Source organism: Symphodus melops (assembly GCF_947650265.1).
Source record: "Symphodus melops genome assembly, chromosome: 14".
NCBI classification, from domain to species: domain Eukaryota; kingdom Metazoa; phylum Chordata; class Actinopteri; order Labriformes; family Labridae; genus Symphodus; species Symphodus melops.
The window spans coordinates 385,379-406,751 of NC_136704.1; the positions used below are offsets into that span (position 1 = coordinate 385,379).

General features: G+C 42.5%; 2 protein-coding genes and 1 long non-coding RNA gene across 5 annotated transcripts in view; 2 read left to right on the forward strand and 1 right to left on the reverse strand.

Moving 5' to 3' along the window:
• LOC306835073 (NLR family CARD domain-containing protein 3-like) overlaps nt 1-21,373 on the forward strand; it is a 276,939-nt gene that overhangs the window by 184,209 nt on the left and 71,357 nt on the right. The gene's annotated exons all lie outside the window — the stretch shown is intronic.
• Nucleotides 5-248, forward strand: LOC306835082. Its single transcript, XR_013780576.1, has 2 exons — nt 5-44; nt 112-248. It is a non-coding gene; the product is annotated as an uncharacterized lncRNA (long non-coding RNA).
• The window catches only part of LOC306835074 (butyrophilin subfamily 2 member A1-like), a 39,231-nt gene continuing 25,270 nt past the window's right edge, over nt 7,413-21,373 (reverse strand). For all 3 annotated transcript variants that reach the window (XM_079361483.1, XM_079361485.1, XM_079361484.1), the window contains one exon: nt 7,413-8,286. In XM_079361483.1, coding sequence (XP_079217609.1) covers nt 7,775-8,286 — 512 coding nt within the window. In that variant the 3' untranslated portion in view covers nt 7,413-7,774. The remainder of the gene's footprint in view (nt 8,287-21,373) is intronic.

Below are 21,373 nucleotides of genomic sequence, written 5' to 3' on the forward strand. Positions count from 1 at the left end.
GCTCCTGCAGAGCTCAGGACTGACATGTGTCAGAGCAGCAGCCAGTGGCAGAATGATGATGATTCCCAAGCAGTGATGCATGAAAGCCATGATGATTTTGATCATGTATAGAAACTGTCTAATTAGAAAGGTTGTTTAATCATACTGTGGTCTAAATGTGCATGATGATAGTTTGAAAACAAACTTTTACATGAGCTCATTTTAAACTAAAAAAACAAAAAACTGTTCAGTAAAAGTGATCTGACCCACTGCTTGTGATGTGGAGTTTTTATTCATATAGTTGATGTACTTTGATGGGATGATGGAAAAAACATTAACAGAGTATTAAATGTGAAAAACTTTTCATACACTAATATTGCAAGAAAACAGCCACACCGGGTCATTTTGACCCACATTTACATCGATGGGTTAATATGGTAACCTGTTGTAGCTTTGTAACTGGCACCATTACATTCTCTGATCCTGATCATGTAACAGTTTAAATCAACTGTCCAGCTTATTCAGAAGATATCACAAATTAAAGTTTTACAACGGCCATTTACAAAAAAAAATCAATATCTTAATAACAATAATAATTTTATTTATACAGCAGCTTCTACTGTGCATCTTCTGATGCAGGGTCCGACAAAAGGCAGAGCTCCAAGTAAATAAGAGGACACTGTTAATCCATCAATTTCTGCTTACAGCTGTGACTCTGTCTCCCCTCTCTGGACACCATGCTTCCCGGGCCCTCATGGACTCAGAGTCTGATGAGAGCAGATCGACTGGGGTTGACATGTCAGACTCTCATGAAGCCCCTTACAGCCAAGTACAGGAACACTGTCTGTTCACCTTTTCCATTCTGCTCTGCATCCTCTGATTCTGGGTTTTCTTCCATGATGAACAGTCTCATGTCAAGCATGTTAGGAAGCTGATGAAACGTCTTCTGCAGAATGATCTGTCGTGTGAGTTTCAGGTGGACCCTGTCTCATAAGATTCACCCTACCTTCCATGTCTCCAGAGTCAAACCCGTACAACACAGCATGCTCATCACGCCTCATGTGATTTAAGACTTTCACAGGAGACATCCTGACCAACCTGAGCCGTAGCTCAGCAAATGTTTGAATGTCACCTTGAGCTGGATCGGACTGTCTAAATGTTTGAATCATTGAATTATCATCTAATGGATTACAGTCCCACTTAGTAACAGTACTCGAGTACTCGTTCTGTAGTTGTTTTTTTCCTGTGATTGAATAAAGTTGTGATGCACGATGGAATCAATGCTGGCAGCGTCACTATGTTAGCAACAGGAGACATCTAACAGCATTGAAACAATGCGTGTTCGCTCCGGTGCGTGACAGCTCCATGAACCCTCGCAGGTCATTGGCTGCCGTCCGCAGCACAGCAGTGCACAGCAGCTGATCAGCTGGAGGGCCCACACAAAGGGATTCCCACAGGAATTAAACAAGATGATGTATGTGGTCTAAAACCTTATCAACATATAAACAAACACAGATACGGTTATTTCTCTCAACCATCAAAACTGAGCGCTTTATTCTGAAAATAAACCGGATGTTTTCATGTTGTATCAGTGTCTGACTTCCTGTCCTGCTTGTTCTTTTCTCTGCTTGATGTTTTAATTAAATCAGTATTATAAAAACATTCAAACATTTCAAACAGGAATTCAAATCGGGTCAGTTCAGTTTTCTAAACAGACGTCATGTAAAAAATGAAAAATGAAACATGACTATCATGTATGCAAACAGTAAGTCAGTCACTTAGCATTGCTCTATACTATACAGACAAACATATTGATTGATAGAGAATTTATTTGTTTCCAAATGTTGGTGTGGGATGAACCGGAGCACCCGGAGAAGAAAACCCACAAAGACTCAGCTGGAACATGAAGAGTCCTGACAGACAGGTACCTAAATTTCCTGAGGGTGTCATCCCAAAGGATCAATAAAGTTTAGTCTAAGTCTAAGTCTAAGTACCAGACAGGGTTCCTTCCTGTCAGGACTTCACCTGTCCCTCTGTGCTGCCAGGCCTGTTGGGGTGGGAGGGGGCAGGACGAAGGGCTGGGGCTGTCACTTCCTGTCCTGCTTCTGTCTTACTGAGGTCAATCAATCAATCAATCAATCAATCTTTATTTATATAGCGTCAATTCATAACAGGCGTTATCTCAAGACACTTTACAAAAGCAGGTAAAGGACCTTACTGTTTGTCTGTTAACATTAACAAAAGAGCAGGTAAGAAGACCATGCTCATTGTTATGTTTACAAAAAGCAGGTAAAGGACCTTACTGATGGCTATATTACAAGAGCCCAGCTTAATCCGTCATAGCGTGGCAAGAAAAAACTTCCTTTTAACAGGCAGAAATCTTCAGCAGACCCGGGCTCATGACGGAACAGTCATCTGCTAAACTGTGCTGGGCTTGAAAATGGGATGGGGGAGATGGGACAAGATGCAGAAAGAAGAATAGGATGGGATAGGTTGGGGGGGGGGGGTCTGGGCAGGCCATCCTCGGGGGGAGGAGGGGGGGTTGTTTGGGCAGGCCATCCTCACCAACAGTCCCAAGGAACCTAAGAGAGCTCAAGGAACCTAAGAGAGCTCAAAAGGAGAGGTTAGAATACAAAGATAGTGACAAGCTACTGCTTGTCACTATAGACATATCTTATTACTATAAGATAAGAAAGCTGGGAGAGAAAGAGGGAGAGAGAGATAAGAGATCCTGGTGCCAGTTCCCCCGGTAGTCTAGACCTATAGCAGCATAACTATGAGCTGGTCCTAAGCCAGCCCTAACTATAAGATTTATCACAAAGAAAAGTTTGAAGTCTATTCTTAAAAGTACCTAGTGTGTCTGCCTCCCGGACCCCGACTGGTAGACGATTCCAAAGGAGCGGTGCCTGATAACTAAAGGCTCTACCTCCCATAGTACTTTTAGAGACTATAGGCACCACGAGCAGGCCTGCATTCTGGGAACGTCATGTTCTTGATGGATAGTACGGTACAATTAACTCTTTAAGATACGATGGTGCCTGACCGTTTAGAGCTTTGTAGGTGAGCAGAAGGATTTTAAATTCTATTCTAGATTTTATAGGGAGCCAATGGAGAGAAGCCAATACAGGAGTAATGTGGTCCCTTTTCCTAGTTCTAGTCAGAACACGAGCTGCAGCGTTTTGGACGAGTTGGAGGGTCTTTAGAGATTTACCATAGCATCCTGCTAAAATAGAATTACAGTAATCCAACCTGGAGGTAACAAATGCATGAACTAATTTTTCAGCATCATGTTGTGACAGGATCTGTCTGATCTTAGAGATATTACCAAGGTGAAAATAAGCTGTCCTTGAAATGTGTTTAATGTATGAATCAAAGGACATATCCTGATCAAACAGAACTCCTAGGTTCCTAACAGTGGTACTAGAGGCTACACTAATACTACTAAGGGCCGTCATATCATCAGAGAAAGTCTCTCTAAGGTTCTTAGGTCCAATCACTAGAACTTCAGTCTGGTCTGATTTGAGCAGTAAGAAGTTTCTGGTCATCCAGGTCCTGATGTCCTTGACGCAGGCTTCTAGTTTACGAAGCTGGTTGGTGTCTTCTGGCTTCATTGCTATGTAGAGCTGAGTATCGTCTGCATAGCAATGAAAGTTCATGGAGTGTTTTCTCATAATACTACCGAGAGGAAGCATCTATAATGTAAATAAAATCGGACCAAGCACTGATCCTTGAGGCACTCCATGGCTAACTTTGGTCTACATAGAGGACTCATCATGAACACACTGAGACCTGTCTGATAAATAGGATCTAAACCAACTTAAAGCAGTCCCTGTAACTCCAAGTCATTGTTCTAGTCCCTGTAACTCCAAGCAATTGTTCTAGTCTCTGTAACAGAATCTGATGGTCAATTGTATCAAAAGCAGCACTAAGATCTAACAGGACAAGCACAGATAGAAGTCCCCTGTCTGAGGCTAACAGAAGATCATTTGTTACTCTAACAAGTGCAGTCTCAGTGCTATGGTAAACTCTAAATCCAGACTGGAACTCCTCTAACAGGCTGTTGTCATGGAGACAGTCACACAGCTGATTAGCTACCACTCTCTCTAAGATCTTGGAGATAAAAGGAAGGTTAGATATAGGTCTATAGTTAGCTAGAGTTCCTGAATCAAGAGTAGGCTTTTTAAGGAGCGGTTTAATTACAGCTACTTTAAATGACTGCGGTACATAACCTGCTGCTAAAGATGAATTGATCATATCTAGTATGGAGCTGCTAACTAGAGGAAAGACTTCCTTAAACAACTTGGTTGGGATTGGATCTAAAAGACAAGTTGACGGTTTAGACGCAGAAATAATCTAATTTAGTTCTGCGAGGTTAATTGGAAAAAAACAATCGAGGTTAGTGTCAGAAATTGGAGCCGTTTCTGCCGAATCGAAAATATAGGAGGAATCTGAACTAAGTAAAGGTAGTGAGTTGCTAATTTTGTCTCTAATGTTTAGAATTTTGTCATTAAAAAAGCTCATGAAATCATTACTGCTAAGGGCTAAAGGAATAGATGAATGAACTATGACTCTCTGTCAGCCTGGCTACAGTTCTGAAGAGGTATCTAGGATTGTTTTTATTTTCTTCGATAAGAGACGAGTAATAGGCAGTGCGGGCCTGCCGTAGAGCTTTCATATATCTATTATGACTATCTGGACAAATTAAACAAGATTCTATCGTTTTGGTGGAGCGCCAAATTCTTTCACATTTACGTGACGTTAGTTTTAGAGTACGGGTTTCTAAGTTGTACCATGGAGCTGATCTCTGTCGTTTGATTGGCTTCTGTTTTAGGGGGGCGATTGAATCCAGAGTAAGTCTAAGTGAATCCACCGCACTATCTACAAACTGATCCAGCTGAGAGGGACTAAAGTGATTATAGGAGTTTTCAACTAGGTTAGAGGATGGAACTGAAACAAAGGCAGCTGAAATAGCTTCCTTAAATTTAGCTACAGCATCATTTAAATTTCTAGAGAGCACTTTTTTATTAAGAGGAGTTAAGGTTGGTAAAAAGAAATCAAAAGTTATTAGGAAATGGTCTGATATCAGAGAATTTTCCAGAAAAACCGACAGACTATTAATTTCAATACCATAGGCTAAAACAAGATCCAGGGTGTGGTTAAATCGATGGGTAGGTTTGTTTACACCCTGGGTGAAGCCAATAGAGTCCAATAGAGACATGAAAGCCGTGCTAAGACTGTCATTAACAACATCCACATGGATATTGAAATCACCTACAACAATTATTCTATCACTGCTCAGAACTATGTGTGATAGAAATTCTGAATATGGGCCAGGAGGGCGGTAAACTATAACAACTAGAACTGGCTGAAAAGTTCTAGAGACTGGATGTGAAAGACTGAGTGCAAGACTTTCAAAAGAGGTATAATTCAGCTTTGGTCGAGGATTAATTATAAGAGCAGAATTAAAAATAGCTGCTACTCCACCACCTCGACCAGTGTCTCGAGCTATATGAGCATTCAAATGACTGGGAGGGGTGGATTCATTTAAACTAACATATTCATCCTGAGAAAGCAGGTTTCAGTTAAGCAAAGTAGATCAATATGATTCTCTGATATTAGCTCATTTACCAGGAGAGATTTAGATGCTAACCCTTTCCTGAGGGAGTCATCCCAAAGGATCAATAACGTTTAGTCTAAGTCTAAGTCTAAGTCTAGGGATCTAATGTTTAGTAAGCCGCATTTAATTGTTAGATTTTTTTTGCCAAATCGTATTTGTAGTTTTGATTTTGACTAAATTGTTATGATTTACACTTTTGCTTATAATGACAGGTGTGGGGCGGAGAACAGACACAGTATCTATAGTATAAGTAGGGTTACAGCTATAAGAAGATCTAACTGAGTTACAGTTAGATTTACAGTCACAGCTATAGTGGCAGGTAAACAGATCTAAAGGAAGCACAGAGAAGTGTGTAAGACTGCAGCTCTGCATCCTGGTCTGAACTCTGATGAGTTGTCAGGGTTTGGGACTAATAAACTTTGCTACGTTTCTAGATAATAGAGCTGCACCAACCAGAGTAGGATGGATGCCATCTCTAGCTAGCAGACCAGGCTTTCCCCAAAAGGACTGCCAGTTATCTATGAAGCCCACATCGTTTACTGGACACCACCTCGATAGCCAGCGGTTGAATGAGGACATGCGGCTATACATGTCATCACTGGTCAAATTAGGGAGAGGACCAGAGAAAACTACGGAGTCCGACATCGTCTTAGCAAAACTACACACCGACTCCACATTAACTTTAGTAATTTCCGACTGGCGAAGTCGATAGTCATTTGTGCCGACATGAATTACAATTTTATCAAATCTACGTTTAGCCTTTGTCAGCAGCTTTAAGTGAGCCATGATGTCGCCCGCTCTGGCCCCTGGTATACACCTAACTATGCCCGCTGACTTCGCTAACTTCACGTTTCTGACTATGGAGTCTCCAATTATCAGAGTTTTTCTGTTAAAAATGGAAGAATGTGAAGAAGTTTCTCCGATGAGAGGTGAAAACATCTTGTAGAGTTTGAACTCAGTGACCTTTTTACTCAGCACTTCTACATGTTTGAGATCAGAAGTACGAGACTCCTCTTTCTGGAGTTTATTGTGAATTCAGTCTGTCAGCAGTGAACTAGTTAATGGAGCTGAGCTTCTAGAGTCTTCTGACTACTCAAAGTGCTTTTACCCTGCAGGTCTCACCAACACATTCACTCCCTGATCATGAAGCTGATTCTGCTGACACACACAGTCAGGGTCTGTTTGTGTGGTCGAGCTGATAAAGCACCATGTGTCACCAGAGCTGCTGCAGGTTTCAGACACACTGACTGATGTTCATCACCTTCATCAGGCTGTTTGAGCAGAGGAACAGTCACAGGGTGACACACACATCATTCACACTTCAACCACGCTGCTTTAAAATGTACTCTTCAAGAAGACCATGAAGGATTAGTTTAAATAATGAATCAGCTTTCTTAAAGACACACCTATTAAATCACTTGAATGAAGTGAGTGAGCGCCTGTCTTATTGAAGTCAAAGGTTATACATGTTATTTAAATTTATTGTGATCATTCAGAGCTGAGCATCGAGGAAGTGTGGACAACAGGAAGAGAGGAAAACAAAGGAGACATCCTGCCTGCACCCTGTTTTTATGAACAATGAGTAGAAGGTCTTTAAGCTGCTCTTTGTCAGACGTCTGGACACAAACACTTGTTTATTGATTTCAGCTCGACTGGCTCCTGTTCCTTATTTTAATCATAATCTACAGCTCAGAGGAAACAGACTGAGAGGTTTGTGAAACAAGGTCACATGAACAACAGTTTGAAAGTCAACAACAAAGATCAGATAAATAACAACAAACAGTTCAACTAATAAATACACGAGAGGCTGTTTAAATAAGTTTAATAATGATTTAATAAGAAAGTGTTTTGATTCTACTAATTCAAGCTTTTTGTTTCTTTACATCTGAAATCATCAGAATTCAGTTTGTATGAAACATGACAACAACATGTGATAAACAGCAGATATCAGTATTTACTGTGACAGTGAGCACAACTAATGAATCAAATGTTACACAGACAACAATAGAAGAAGACTGTCATTAAAAAGTGTTTCATAAAGAATGTAAACACAGCAGACATTTAAACATGGACATGTGATGTCATCATGATGTCATCATGATGTCACATGATGTGGAGTGAAGAGAAGTTCACATTAACACCGTGTGACTCGTACAAACAGAATATTGATCAGAGCTGTTATTCACTGCTTTTCTGTCTCCTCTCAATGTCCTCCAGCTGACCTTTGACTTTCTTCTTCTGCTCCTCTAATGACGTCTTCCTGTCCAACATTGTATTTAACAAACCAGCTGTGAACAGCTGCAGTTTCTGTGTTTCAGTGTAAAGGTTCTGATCTACTTGTTTTCTATGGTACAGATGTTTTTTGGCTGTTGTATTGATTTTCTTCAGCTCAATACATCCCTGATCTTTGTCTCTGTCTGCTGTCTCACTAGCTGACTCTGTCTTCTTCTCAAACTCTTCACACATGTCCCTCCAGACCTCCATTTCCTCTTTGACTTTTTCCTGCTGTTTGTTCAGTTCTTTGTTTTGCTCCGTCAGTTTCAGAATCATCTGTTCCAGATCTGTCTGTTCTTCCTCTTTCCTCTTCAACTCTTCTTCAAGTCTTTCCTTTTTCTCCTCCATCTTTCTTCCTGCCACGAGCTGCTCTCTCTCTGTCCATTCACTTTCAGACTGACGTGTTTCTGCTGCTTCTGTGAGAATAAAAGAGACTGTTACTGTTTCATTATCCTGTCAGCGATCCTGTCCACTCCTGTCAGCGCGTCTGCAGATCTGAATAATGAGGATACGTTTGTGTTCCTCATGCTCAAATGTTCACCATGTCGATCTCATCGTTTCTGAAGTTGTGTGAATAATTCAGTGAAATGTTCAAATCCACCATCAACATGTCACACAGAGTCCAGAGTGTGTTCTGTGTTCAGGGACACAACGCAGACGAGTTAACGAGCTGGTCTGAGGTCTGTTTAAGAGAAGAAAGAAAATCTTAACACCTGTCGGCCCAGCTGGCTCTGATTGGTTGGATTCACGATACACTCAGAACACACCTGTGTATAATCAAGCTACATCATCCATCTTTGATCTATGAGCACAACATATCGTCGAACACGGCCCAGATCGCTGTGCCATGCACTCCAGACAACGCACTGACCAATGGAATCACAGCATTGAAACTGATTTGGGCTATTGGGTACACAGAGTGAGTGACAGGCAGGATTTCTAACCACCAATCACAATCATTCAATTAAGCCACCAATCACAGCCCACTTGAGTCGATGGTAACCGAAAAATGAACGAGGAACAAGATAAAAACAGAAAACAGAAACCTTATATGGAAATATTCTATAGTCTAAAAACAGGTGCTGAGTCCACATTCCTGCAAGTGTTGCCATAGCAACATGAGGTATCACAACTCTGTATGACGAGTGCAAAGTCAGCACTGAATGCCATCCAAAGTAAAAATAACATGATGCCTGTTTACACTGTCGCTGAAGAGGCTTTTAAAACGTTTGTCTCAAAGTGCCATCGTACAGCTCTGTGAAAACCCAAAGACACCGACTGAAACAGAGCTGTCAAAGGTGGAATATTATGTAGCTACAAGCGACTCGTGGTCGAGCAGGACAACAGAGCCCTGTCTGACCGTTCTCTTTCTAAATGAGGGCTTGAACTGAACTGTCTCTCCTGAGGATCATACAAGTGAGAACATGGTTGAGGCTGCCTCTGTGAACAAGTGGACCAGGCTGCAGTGCTTTGCCCACAGAGTTATCACCTGCTATATACAAAGCTGTTGTATTAACTGGGAAAATGTCATTAACAGAGGCAGCATTGCCAACTTATATTAGTTATATTATTATATTATATTTTATGAGTATTTCTTTTGTTGTTGTTGAACAAAAAAAAAGTCAACTAATATTTTCATTATTTCCCCTAAAAGTATTTATGACATGACTGAAAGAACTATTTTCTGCTCCACAAAGTATATTTAATATCAGCACTTTCATGTGCAAAGTGTTTAATATTTAAAGTGTAGTTTGTTTTGTTTTTTACTGTCTGCAAGCATCTGGTGGATCATGTTTCTCAAAGCCGGAAGGCCAGACGTGCTCCTGAAGAAGTCCAGAAGAAACTCAATCTTCCCTCACATTCCCGCGTAAAAGAAGACAGAGCAGCAGAAGGCTAGAGCTCAGGTCATGTCTGCCAACATCTAATTCCAACCTGGCAAGATATAGATGTCCTGGGATCTATCAGCAAGTCACTGGGTCTCCTGTTGGACTTCACAGACGCACTCTCAGGGGAAGACTAAGTTAGTGTCATTCTACATTACAATGCTGGTAGTGCAAGAAGAAGACACAGACCTGACCAAGACCCTGAAGAATGAAATGTTGGACCACATCAGCAATAAATATGAAGATGAAGCTACGCAGCAGCTAGCTCTTGCTTGGACCCCCGGTTCAAGGTGGACTTCAATAGTGCAGACAACATGGCCCAAGTCAAGGCCCGAGTGACATCAGAGATGACTGAGTGCCAGAAGACATGAAGCCACAGCTCTGAAGAGGAGCCCAGAGCTGCTGACCGGCCTCAGGCAAAGAAAGCCAAGAAGTCCTTGGGAAGTTTCTTCAGAGTGCTGCTGCAGCAAAAGGTTATTCTTCTCTGATTATGGATCACAAAGACGCCGTAGAAGCAGAGTTAAACAACTACCTACTCACACCTTCCATCGACAATGAGGAAGATCCACTGGCATGGTGGAAAACACACACAGTACACTTTTCACGACTCGCCGAGCTTGCCATAAAGTCTCTATGCATTCCAGCTCCAAGTGGAAGTCACTTGATCAATGATCTTTTCTCAAAACTGACTCTGCCTCCCCTTCAGAGGACGTTTTGTCTGGGTTCAGGAGTTCCTCAAAGTATTCCTTCCACTGTCCAACAATGTCCCCAGTCTGGGTCAGCAGCTCTCCACCCCTGCTGACAACAGCTGCTTTCCCTTCCTGAGCCGTCGGACAGTTAGCCAGAACCTCCTTGAGGCTGACTGATGGTCCTTCTCCATGGCCTCCCCAAACTCCTCCCACACCCGGGTTTTAGCCACAGCCCTCCAAGCCACCTGGTACCTGTGCTTCCAGGGAGACCCCTTGGCTAACCAAGCCTGAAAGGTCTCTTTCTTCAGCTTCCTTCACCACTGGTGTCCACCAGCGGGTTCTCAGGTTGCTGCCATGAGAGGTACCAATGGTCCTCTGACCACAGCTCCTAGCAGCTGCTTCCACAGTGGAGGCTTTGAGCACGGACTACTCAGACTCCTTGTCCCCAACCTCCCCCGGGATACAAGAGAAGTTCTTACATCCCGGGGGAGGTTGAAGAGTTGAAGACCCCACAGACAGGGTGTTCTGCCAGATGTTCCCAGTTCACCTGCGTACATTTGGGTTTGCCTGGTCTGTCCGGCAGCCAACTCACCATCAGGTGTTGATAGTGTGTGTGTTTGTGTGTGTACAGTATATCTGATATTCTGCAACAACTACCAAGTCAACCATTGATCTTTGGCCTAGGGTGCTCTGGTTCCAGGAACACTTATGAGCATCTCTATGTTTGAACATGGTGTTTGTGATGGACAATCCATGGCTAACACAGAAGTTCAACAACAAAGCACCACTCAGGTTCAGATCGGGCAGGCCATTCTTCCTGATGACTCCAGGTGTCTCTATCATTGCCCACATGAGCTTTAAAGTCCCTCAGTAGAACTACAGAGTCCTCAGGTGGAACCTCCTCCAGGACCCCTTCCAGCGACCTGGTCTGCAGTTAGGTGCATATCAACATAGAACAGTCAGAGCTTTCCTCTATGCAACATGAAGTCACAGAGACCCTCTCATTCACCTGGGAGAACTCCAACACAGTGGTGCTCAGCTGGGGGCTTGTGAGTATCCCCACACCCATCCGGCACCTCTCAGCCTGGACAACTCCAGAAAAAGATAAAGTCCAGACCCTCTCCAGGAGTTTGGTTCCAGAAGCAGCGCTATGCGTTGAGCCCAATTGTCTAACAGGTAGCACTACACCTCACACACCAGCTCCGGCTCCTTCCCTGCCAGCGAGGTAACGTTCCAGGTCCCTAGATCTAGTCTGTGCTGCCAGGGATCAGCAAGCCCAGGCTTTGCATGCACCCGTTCCCCATATCTCTCCCTGCGGGTGGTGGGCCGACATAGTTATTTATTAAAAGTTTAATTGACCTCATTACAAAGAAATGGTGATTGGGATAAACAGCCTTACAGAGTGGTGTTCTGTTATTGGACTTCTGTGCTAGTCACACTCTGTCCATAACAAACACCATGTTCGAGCACAGGGATGTCCATAAGTGCACATGGCACCAGGGCTCCCTAGGCCGGAGGTCAATGATAGACTTTGTGGTCGCGTCATCTGACCTCCGGCCGTGTGTTTCGGACACTCGGGTGAAGAGAGGGGCTGAGCTGTCAACTGATCACCACCTGGTGGTGAGTTGGATGTGCTGGCAGGGGAGGAAGCCGATCAGACTTCACAGGCCCAAACGTGTAGTGAAGGTCTGCAGGGAACATCTGGCTGAACCCTCTGTTTGCGAGGTCAAAGGTCTAGCAAACTCCCACCTCCAGATACGCTTTTCACAGATCCCGGGGTAGGCTGGGGACATTGAGTTCGAGTGGACCATGTTCTCCACCTCCATTGTCGTAGCGACTGCTCTGAGCTGTGGTTGCAGGGTCTCTGGTGCCTGTTGTGGCAGTAACCTCGGAACCCGGTGGAGGACATCGAAAGTAAGGGAGGCCGTCAAGCTGAAGAAGGAGTCCTATCGGGCGCTGCTAGCGCATAAGACTCCTGAGGCAGCTGACGGGTACCGGCAGGCCAGGCGTGCTGCAGTCTGCAGGCTGTTGTGGAGGCAAAATTTCGGGCCTCGGAGGAGTTCAAGGAGGCAATGGAAGAGGACTTTCGGTCGGCCTCAAGGAAATTCTGGCAAACCGTCTGTCACTTCAAGAGGGGGAAGCAGTACTTCACCAACACTGTTTACAGTGGAGGTGGGGAGCTGCTGACTCCTGACTCGGGATGTAGTTGGGCGGTGGAAGGAATACTTTGAGGATCTCCTCATTCCCACCGTCACGTCTCAGAGGTAGACTTGTCCATCACACAAGCCAAAGTCACCCAGGTGGTTGGCGAGCTCCTTGATGCCAAGGCTCAGGGGGTGGATGAGATTCGCCCTGAGTATCTTAAGTCTCTGCATGTGCAGGGGCTGTCATGGTGGTCCCTATTTTCAAGAAGGGGACTGGAGGGTGTGTGATAGTACGAATTTCTGTGAATACGTTCAGTTTGGATACACTTTGTAGAGGTGACTTTGCTGTTAGCAGACTATGATCTATTTGGAGAAGCTATGACCATATGGGAAGAGACCCACGATATATGAGGCACCATAAAAGTATAATGTTCGTCCTCAGTTGACAGTACAAGGATGAACTGTTCCTCAAATATAGGTCCGACATGTGAAGAGTAAAGGTCATGTGTTTCTTCATACCATGTACAGAAGTATCTAAAGTGGGAAGGAATTTGTGACATCTGTTGAACAGTATATAAGGGCTCTGCAACGACTAATAAAGTTGTCTACCTTTCAGCCTGCACAGAGTTTCAGTGTCGTATGTCAGAGTAGAACCACGGCCGTGACATGCTAAATCTTTATCCAGTCTGTTGATAGATTCAGCTTTAGGGACAGTTATATTATTCAACCCATCAGTGTGTTCCAACTACCGAGGAATCACACTCCTCAGCCTCCCTGGGAAAGTCTATTCCAGGGTTCTGGAGAGGAGGATCCAGCTGTTTGTCGAACCTCGGATCCAAGAGTAACAATGCGGTTTTTGCCCTGGTCATGGAACACTGGACCAGCTCTACACTCTCCAGTGGGTACTCAAGGGTTCATGGGAGTTTGCCCAACCAGTCCACATGTGCTTTGTGGACCTGGAGAAGGCATTCAACCATGTCCCTCGTGGCACCCTGTGGGGGGGTGCTCCAAGATTGGGGCTCAGGGCCCTTTGCTATGGGTGGTCCGGTCCTTGTACGACTGGAGCAGGAGTCTGGTTCGCATTGCCTTCTAGTCTTCAGGTCGGTGAGGAGTCCTTGCCCCAGATGGAGGCGTTCCACCTGGGGCAAGGACTCTTGGTATCTTGGGGTCTTGTTAAAGAGTGGGGGGAAGATGGAGCGTGAGATCAACAGACGGATCGGTGCGGCTTCCACAGTCATGCAGTCGCTGTATCGGTCCGTCGTGGTGAAGAATGAGCTAAGCCAAAAGGTGAAGCTCTTGATTTACCAGTTGATCTTCGTTCCTACCCTCACCTATGGTCATGAGCTTTGGGTCATGACCGAAACAACGAGATCGCTGATACAAGCAGCCGAAATGGGCTTCCTCCGTAGCGTGTCTGGGCGCACCCCTAGAGATAGGGTGAAGAGCTTGGTCAACAGGGAGGAGCTCGTAGTAGAGCCGCTACTCCTTCACATCAAGAGGAGTCAGCTGAGGTGACTCGGTCATCTGGTCCGGATGGCCCCTGGACGCCTCCCTGGGGAGGTGTTTAGGGCATGTCCCTCCAGGAGGAGGCCTCAGGGTCGACCCAGGACACACTGAGACTATGGGTACATCCCAAGTGGCTTATTTGCAGTCTCCTCGGTCCTCGGCCGAACCGGAAGTAGTTCCAAAGCCGCCATGTTGAGGATCGTCCCAAAGCTCTTACAGCGAACGGAGGAGAGAGGATCGAGGAGAGAGGAGGCTGATCCGAGGAGCGATGACCGAGGAGACAAGAGAGCTGACTTCACGGAAGTCTTTTCACTGACAGACACGCCCCCTTCTCGTATATCACTCACTGATTGGACGCTGCACAGGATCAGACTTCAGTGAAACTTCTCAACATGAGCAGAATTTAATACGGGAGAAAGAGTGACATTAAAAAGAGGCTAAACGGAGCGTGGGACATTTAAACAGATGTTGAACATCAGTGAGTTTGTAAAGAGCCGCTCTGTGTTGAGCTGGGATTAAAAAGAGTCTGACGAAGAGGAGTCCGTTTTATATTCTCACTTATTTATCTTCTGAACGTTTCATCATTTAGATTCTAATCAATCATTTTCAGTATCCTGACACATAAATATCCGTTTATAAAATACAGAGTTCGGTTAAGTCCAAACTGTTTAATAATAATCAATAACTAGACAATTCCAGCAGAAATTGTGAGGGTGGTTGCCGTCTGTGTATGTGTTTCTGAGTTATACTGCAGTAAAACTGTTAGCGTGTCCTCGTCGTACTTCCACATTATGCCGGTGCTGTGACAGCGGACAACAAAGCATGCACCCTTAAACACACACTTCCGTTCCTTGAACCTCTTCAAAATAAAAGCTGCCGAAACAGGCTATACACGTATGAGTGAGAGGACACTCAGAGCTTTATTTTGATGTATTTTGTTTATATATGCGGGCAACAATGACTTCCGGATGGCGATTTACAAATATGTTCCATTTTTGTGACTTAAACTCGATTTGTGTCCAAACCGTGTGCCCGAGGTTTCCACAAAGTAATAGCACACTTTTGAAACGAGAGGACAAGTTGAAACGTTTCCCATTCAATTGAATGGGGCAGAATTTGGTGGAAAAAGTGAAATAACTTAAAAAGTAAAAGTAGTGAAAACGTGAAAAGTCATAGCACACGAGCAGAAAAAGCTGAACAGAATGATAGTTGAACAGTGAAAGTAGCACAAACGGTTGAAGAGTATTAGAGAAAAAGGTTGAAAAGTTGAAACGTTTCCCATTCATTTGAATGGGGCAGAATTTGGTGGAAAAAGTGAAATAACTTAAAAAGTAAAAGTAGTGAAAACGTGAAAAATCATAGCCATAACTAGCAGAAAAAGCTGAACAGAATGATAGTCGAACGGTGAAAGTAGCACAAATGGTTGAAGAGTAGTGTTGCTCGCAGGAGCTGGGGATCGAACACTTAACCTTCTGAGTGATGGGCAACAACTCTACCAACTGAGCCACAGCCGAAGCTGAGGAAATAGCAGAAAAAATACAAGAAGCAGAAGAAGAGGTTGAATAGTTGAAACGTTTCCCATTCATTTCAATGGGGCAGAATTTTGTGGAAAAAGTGAAAAAACTTGAAAAGTAAAAGTAGTACAAACGTGAAAAGTCATTGCCATAATGAGCAGAAAAAGCTGAACAGTATGATAGTTGAACGGTGAAAGTAGCAAAACGGTTGAAAAGTAGTGTTGGTCGCAGGAGCTGGGGATCGAACACTCAACCTTCTGAGTGAAACGTTTCCCATTCATTTCAATGGGGCAGAATTTTGTGGAAAAAGTGAAATAACTTAAAAAGTAAAAGTAGTACAAAAGTGAAAAGTCATAGCCATAATGAGCAGAAAAAGCTGAACAGTATGATAGTTGAACGGTGAAAGTAGCACAAACGGTTGAAGAGAAGAAGCGAAGCAAAAAACGTACGGAAGTAGAAGTATCGGAATAATAAAGATTTGGATATCAATAGTGTGAATGCTGTGAAGCATTCACACTAATGAATGCTGTGAAGCATTCACACTAACTAGAAAAATTGCATTTCCCTGCGGAAAATGCGTGTGAATGCTTCCAGCTGAAATGTTGCGGAAACACTGCTGAATGAAGAAGAAAAAGTGGAGGAAGTTGAAGAAGAGGACATAGCAGAAGAAAAGTGGAAGAATAGGAAATAGCAGAAGAAAAGTGGAAGAAAAACAGTAGTAAAAGGAGAAAAGGAAATAGAAGAAAGTGAAAGAATCTGTACAAGAACAAGAAATAGTGATAGAAGAAAATGTAGTCAAAGTAGGACTAGTAAAAGTAGAATAAGAAGTAGAAGAAAGTAAAAGTGTCTGTACAAAGACAAGAAATAGTGATAGAAGAAAATGTAGTAAAAGTAGGAATAGTAAAAGTAGAACAAGTAGAAGAAAGTAAAAGTGACTGTACAAGCACAAGAAATAGTGATAGAATAAGAAAATGTAGTAAAAGAAGAAGTGGAAATAGCAGAAAAAGAAGTAAAAGCAGAAGAACAAGAGGTAGAAGAAGAGGAAATAGCAGAAAAAACAGTAGTAAAATTAGTACAAGAAGTAAAAGTATCTGTACAAGAACAAGAAATAGTGATAGAAGAAAATGTAGTAAAAGTAGGAATAGTAAAAGTAGAACAAGAAGAAGAAGAAAGTAAAAGTGTCTGTACAAGAACAAGAAATAGTGATAGAAGAAAATGTAGTAAAAGTAGGACTAGTAAAAGTAGAAGAAGTAGAAGAAAGTAAAAGTGTCTGTACAAGAACAAGAAATAGTGATAGAAGAAAATGTAGTAAAAGTAGGAATAGTAAAAGTAGAACAACAAGAAGAAGAAAGTAAAAGTGTCTGTACAAGAACAGGAAATAGTGATAGAATAAGAACATGTAGTAAAAGAAGTGGAAGCAGAAAAAGAACTAAAAGCAGGAGAACAAGAAGTAGAAGAAGAGGAAATAGCAGAAAAACAGTAGTAAAAGGAGAAAAGGACGTAGAAGAAAGTTAAAGAGCATATTGCAGGTTAAAAAAAGTTGAGATTAACACTTCATGTTGTCAGATGAAGGCTGTAGAATAAGTACATCAATTTTCTGTATATTCTTCAAAACATAAGTGCTCTAATTTAGAGGAGAAAGTGGCTGTTTTTAGCGTAGCTGTTTAGAACTTCTTTTTTTTCAACAACGCGTCATATGACGTAACGTAAGGGAGTCGTGTTCTGTTACTCTGCTTTGATGGGCTTTATGCGTACGTGTATGAATGAATCAATGAAGCCTTTATTGCCCCTGGGGGAACTTGTCTTGCACAGAGAGCATGAAACACTTTACAAACAAACATTTAGAACAAAAGAATTAAAGCACAAAAAAACAGGCTAAAACATGATTAAAGAGGAGTAATGATACGTGGTAGTGAGTGAGAACAGACAGGACGCCTCCCTGCAATAGTTTGTAACTTGCGCGGCGCACATTCGGGTGCATAGTGTAAGTGGCTTGATTATTCATAGTGTGTTTTGGTGAATTATTCTCACAACCTCAGAAACGATCGAACAGACACGTTGAATATTTCAGCATCAGACACAAAAGCGTTTCCTTATTAATGATTTAAATCTCTGGCTGTTTAACATCAAATATTATATACGCAGACAAGCGTTTAATGATTTGATCTGCTGGAATCCTCTGTTATATTCTCTATATATTATATTGCGCGTAATAGACACCGGACAGTCTGTATTAATATATGTAATGATACGATTTATTATAAATCCAACTCTGTTGCAACAGAGCGTGCGTGTGTGTGTGCGCAGTGGGGAAAGACAGAACGCACGGTTTGGAAACAAACAGAAACACAAGCTCTGTCGGTCCTCTATCCCATAAAAACTTTAAACTTTTTGTAGTAGCCTAATATATGTGCACGCATTAAACTGTGGAGTGTGTGCGCTGTTGTGGATTAAGTTCAATGGACGTGCGCTGTGAACTCACGTCAGGAGCATCCTGCACTATACACTGTATTTTCTATTACAACGTGAACACCGGGCTGCATCAGGAATAAACAATAAAGACATGGTGCTGCATTTGCACAGGCCGTGTAATCGGGTTTAATGTCTCTCTCTCTCTCCCTCTCTCTCTCTCTCACCGTAATACGTCGTACAGATTTGCCGTTTTTACCAGCAGCTCCCATACAATGTAAAGGTGAATGATCGGCACTCGCACCTTCTACAAATTGTTTTTTAATTGATTGAATGTGATTACAAACTTTACATATGCTGATGTGAACACAGCACTCGCCCATATATGGCGAGCTGACACCTGTCACTCAGCAGGACGCCTGCTCCGGGTCTCTCCTCACACCACAGCTTCTCTCCTGAGGCCGTTATTCCTCTAATCCTGCCTGTTTCTGCTCTCTATCACATCTAACAGGTTCATAATAATAAGCCAGCACACCATTATATGTAAAGGAATACATGTTTTCTTCCTCTTTATTGACGGGAGTGACACTCAGATCCATGATTTTCTATGTTAAACAGACGGGGATTCAGCGGGACTCCCTTACGTTACGTCACAGTCGAATGCGGAAGTAAAACGCAAAGACGTGCGAACACGTACTAAAACGTCTCCAGGAGACCCTGTGGGTTATTAATTTCAGAATTTCTTTAAAAACAGTATTGTTAACGTATTTTCCTATGATTAGTTAAGTTTTGTCTTTAACCTGCAATATGCTCTTTAAAGTATCTGTACAAGAACAGGACACATCAGACATGTTGCTCGCAGGAGTTGGGGATCGAACCCTCAACCTTCTGATTGAAGGGCAACGACTCTTCCAACTGTGCCACAGCCGCCAATCATGAAGTACAGCATTAACAGTATAAATTTCAATGCATGTGTGTGCGTGTGTGGAGGGGAGGGTGTTTGTGTGTGTAAGTGCAATCAAGAGCAACTGCATTCAGCTGGCAGCTTCGACTGAGAAAATGGGGGAACATCTCCCTATTCAGTGCTCATTTTAAGGGGTAAAATGAAGAGTTGGTGGCTGAATGATGATGTAATGCGTTGATGTAATTTTTATGTCTGGGATCCAAGAAATGTGGGAACTACAGCGATGTGAAAACTTTGTCAAGAGAGATCTGTTTCCAAATGAATCGGTGGATCTTAACATTATCGCAGATGGAGAGTTTTTTGGACCACCTGCAGCTTTGAAGGTCACAGTGTCCAAACCGTAGCTCCGTTTGTCCTGAAATCTTAATGTGAGCGAGAGGACAAGTTTTCCTACGTTTTGAGGGTAAATTTAGTCATGTGGTGTGAAAATTGTGGTCGCTAGAGCAATTTGTTCGGGAGATTTTTAAACAATCTGACAACTGTGCCGCACTCTAAGCGATGATGTCACGCACTCTAGCTCTGAACATCTCACCACATAGACACCCATTCAAAAACGTGGAAGACAGCAAAAAACATCACCAAACATTTGGAGGTATAGTTTAAAAAGTATAAAAGATAGCAAAACAATGTAAATGTAGTAAAAGTCATGGAGAAACGTGTGAACGTTTTAAAGTAAAAATGAAGTCTTTACGTGGAACAGAGCAAAAGTTGTAAGGCTGAGAAAAAGGTGGAACAGTGGAAAACAATCCCATTCATTTCAATGGGGCAGAATTTTGTGAAAAAAGTGAAATAACTTAAAAAGTAAAAGTAGTAAAAACGTGAAAAGATATAGCCATAATGAGCAGAAAAAGCTGAACGGTGAAAGTAGCACAAACGGTTGAAGAGCAGAAGAGAGACAAAAAACGTACGGAAGTGGAAGAATAATAAGTATAAAGATTTGGATAACAATAGTGTGAATGCTTTGAAGCATTCACACTAATAATAAAGATTTGGATAACAAGCATACACACTAATAATATCGACAATAGTAGTAGTGTGTTTGCCTTTCAGGCAACCACCCTAATAATATAACATAAATAATAGAACATTCTTCCGTTGTAAAAAATATACAAAAAATATGCATAGATGAGCACCTTCTTTAGGCTAAACAACATGCACTATTAATATGACATATTTGTCATGGTTTGGGTTTGTATGTGTTATATTTCAGAGTTTTGAGTGCCGTATATTTCTTAGTTCAGTCTTTAGTGTTTCCTGAGTTTTAAGTTGTATTCTCGTCTTCAGTGTTTCTTTGTGTCCTTCTCTGTTGTCTGTAATATTGTTTCCTGTGTTACTTGTGTGAATGATTCTTAGTGTTTACTTGTTTAGTCTTTAGTGTTTCCAGTTTAATTTGGTATGTCTTCTCCCTGTGATTCTGTTTTATTACATCCTTTAGTTCCTTTAGTTTTAGTTGTGTTCCATGTTTTACCTTGTAGTTCTTAGTATTGTCTGGTTTCCTGCCTCTCTGTGTTTCCTTCCTGTCTTGATGACCCTGATTGTCCTCACCTGTCTGATTAGTCTCACCTGTGTCAAATACTCCTGTCAATAAAGTCTCTGTCTTTGCTTACCCTCTTGTCGGATCATTGTCTTACGTCTATGTCTTGTGCAGCCTGTTGGTGTGGTTTGTCTCCCTGGATTTAAATTTGTTTCTCCTTGTGGTTTTTGGACTTTTGGATTTTGTTTTGAATAAGTTTTTGCCTTTTGTTTAATAAATTTATATTTTCTGCACTTGGGTCCTCCTGTCCCTGTTTTCCGCCACGTAAACTTGACAATATTAGATCTATTATTTATGATTGGATTGATAGCAGAGCTGATACCAGTGCATTACACTACTGCAATTCTCCCTCCAAAATCACTCTGGTTGAGTAGTTACAGCACTGTTTGTTACATTGAAACCAATTTTATTGCATTAAAGTTAAGATAGTGTAACCCAGGTGTTTTTGCTCCTGATCGTCTTTGCGCTCCGTCCGAAATCTCGCGAGATTTTAAACATACTGCGAGATTTCAAAGCGGTTGAATCCCGTTCAAAATGGCCACGCCCACACTGACAGCATGAGTGTGGACCTGACCGGCGTTCGTGCTGCTGCAGATGCCTCTATTGCTGTATGTGACCTCCACTGTGACGGGTTTCTAAGTTGTTTGAGCGGAACTGGCCAGGTCCGGGGAAATCGGATGGCGAGCTTACAGAAGAGAACCCAAAGAGAAACTATGCGAATCTCCGTCTGTGCGGAAGGAACCGGCATTGTGTGAACTGTATCAATTATCATTGCAACTATTGGTACACTGTAGATACATTGTAAATAATTGTTTTCCACACCTGCACTGTACAAAATACAATTTCACTAAGCACTGCAA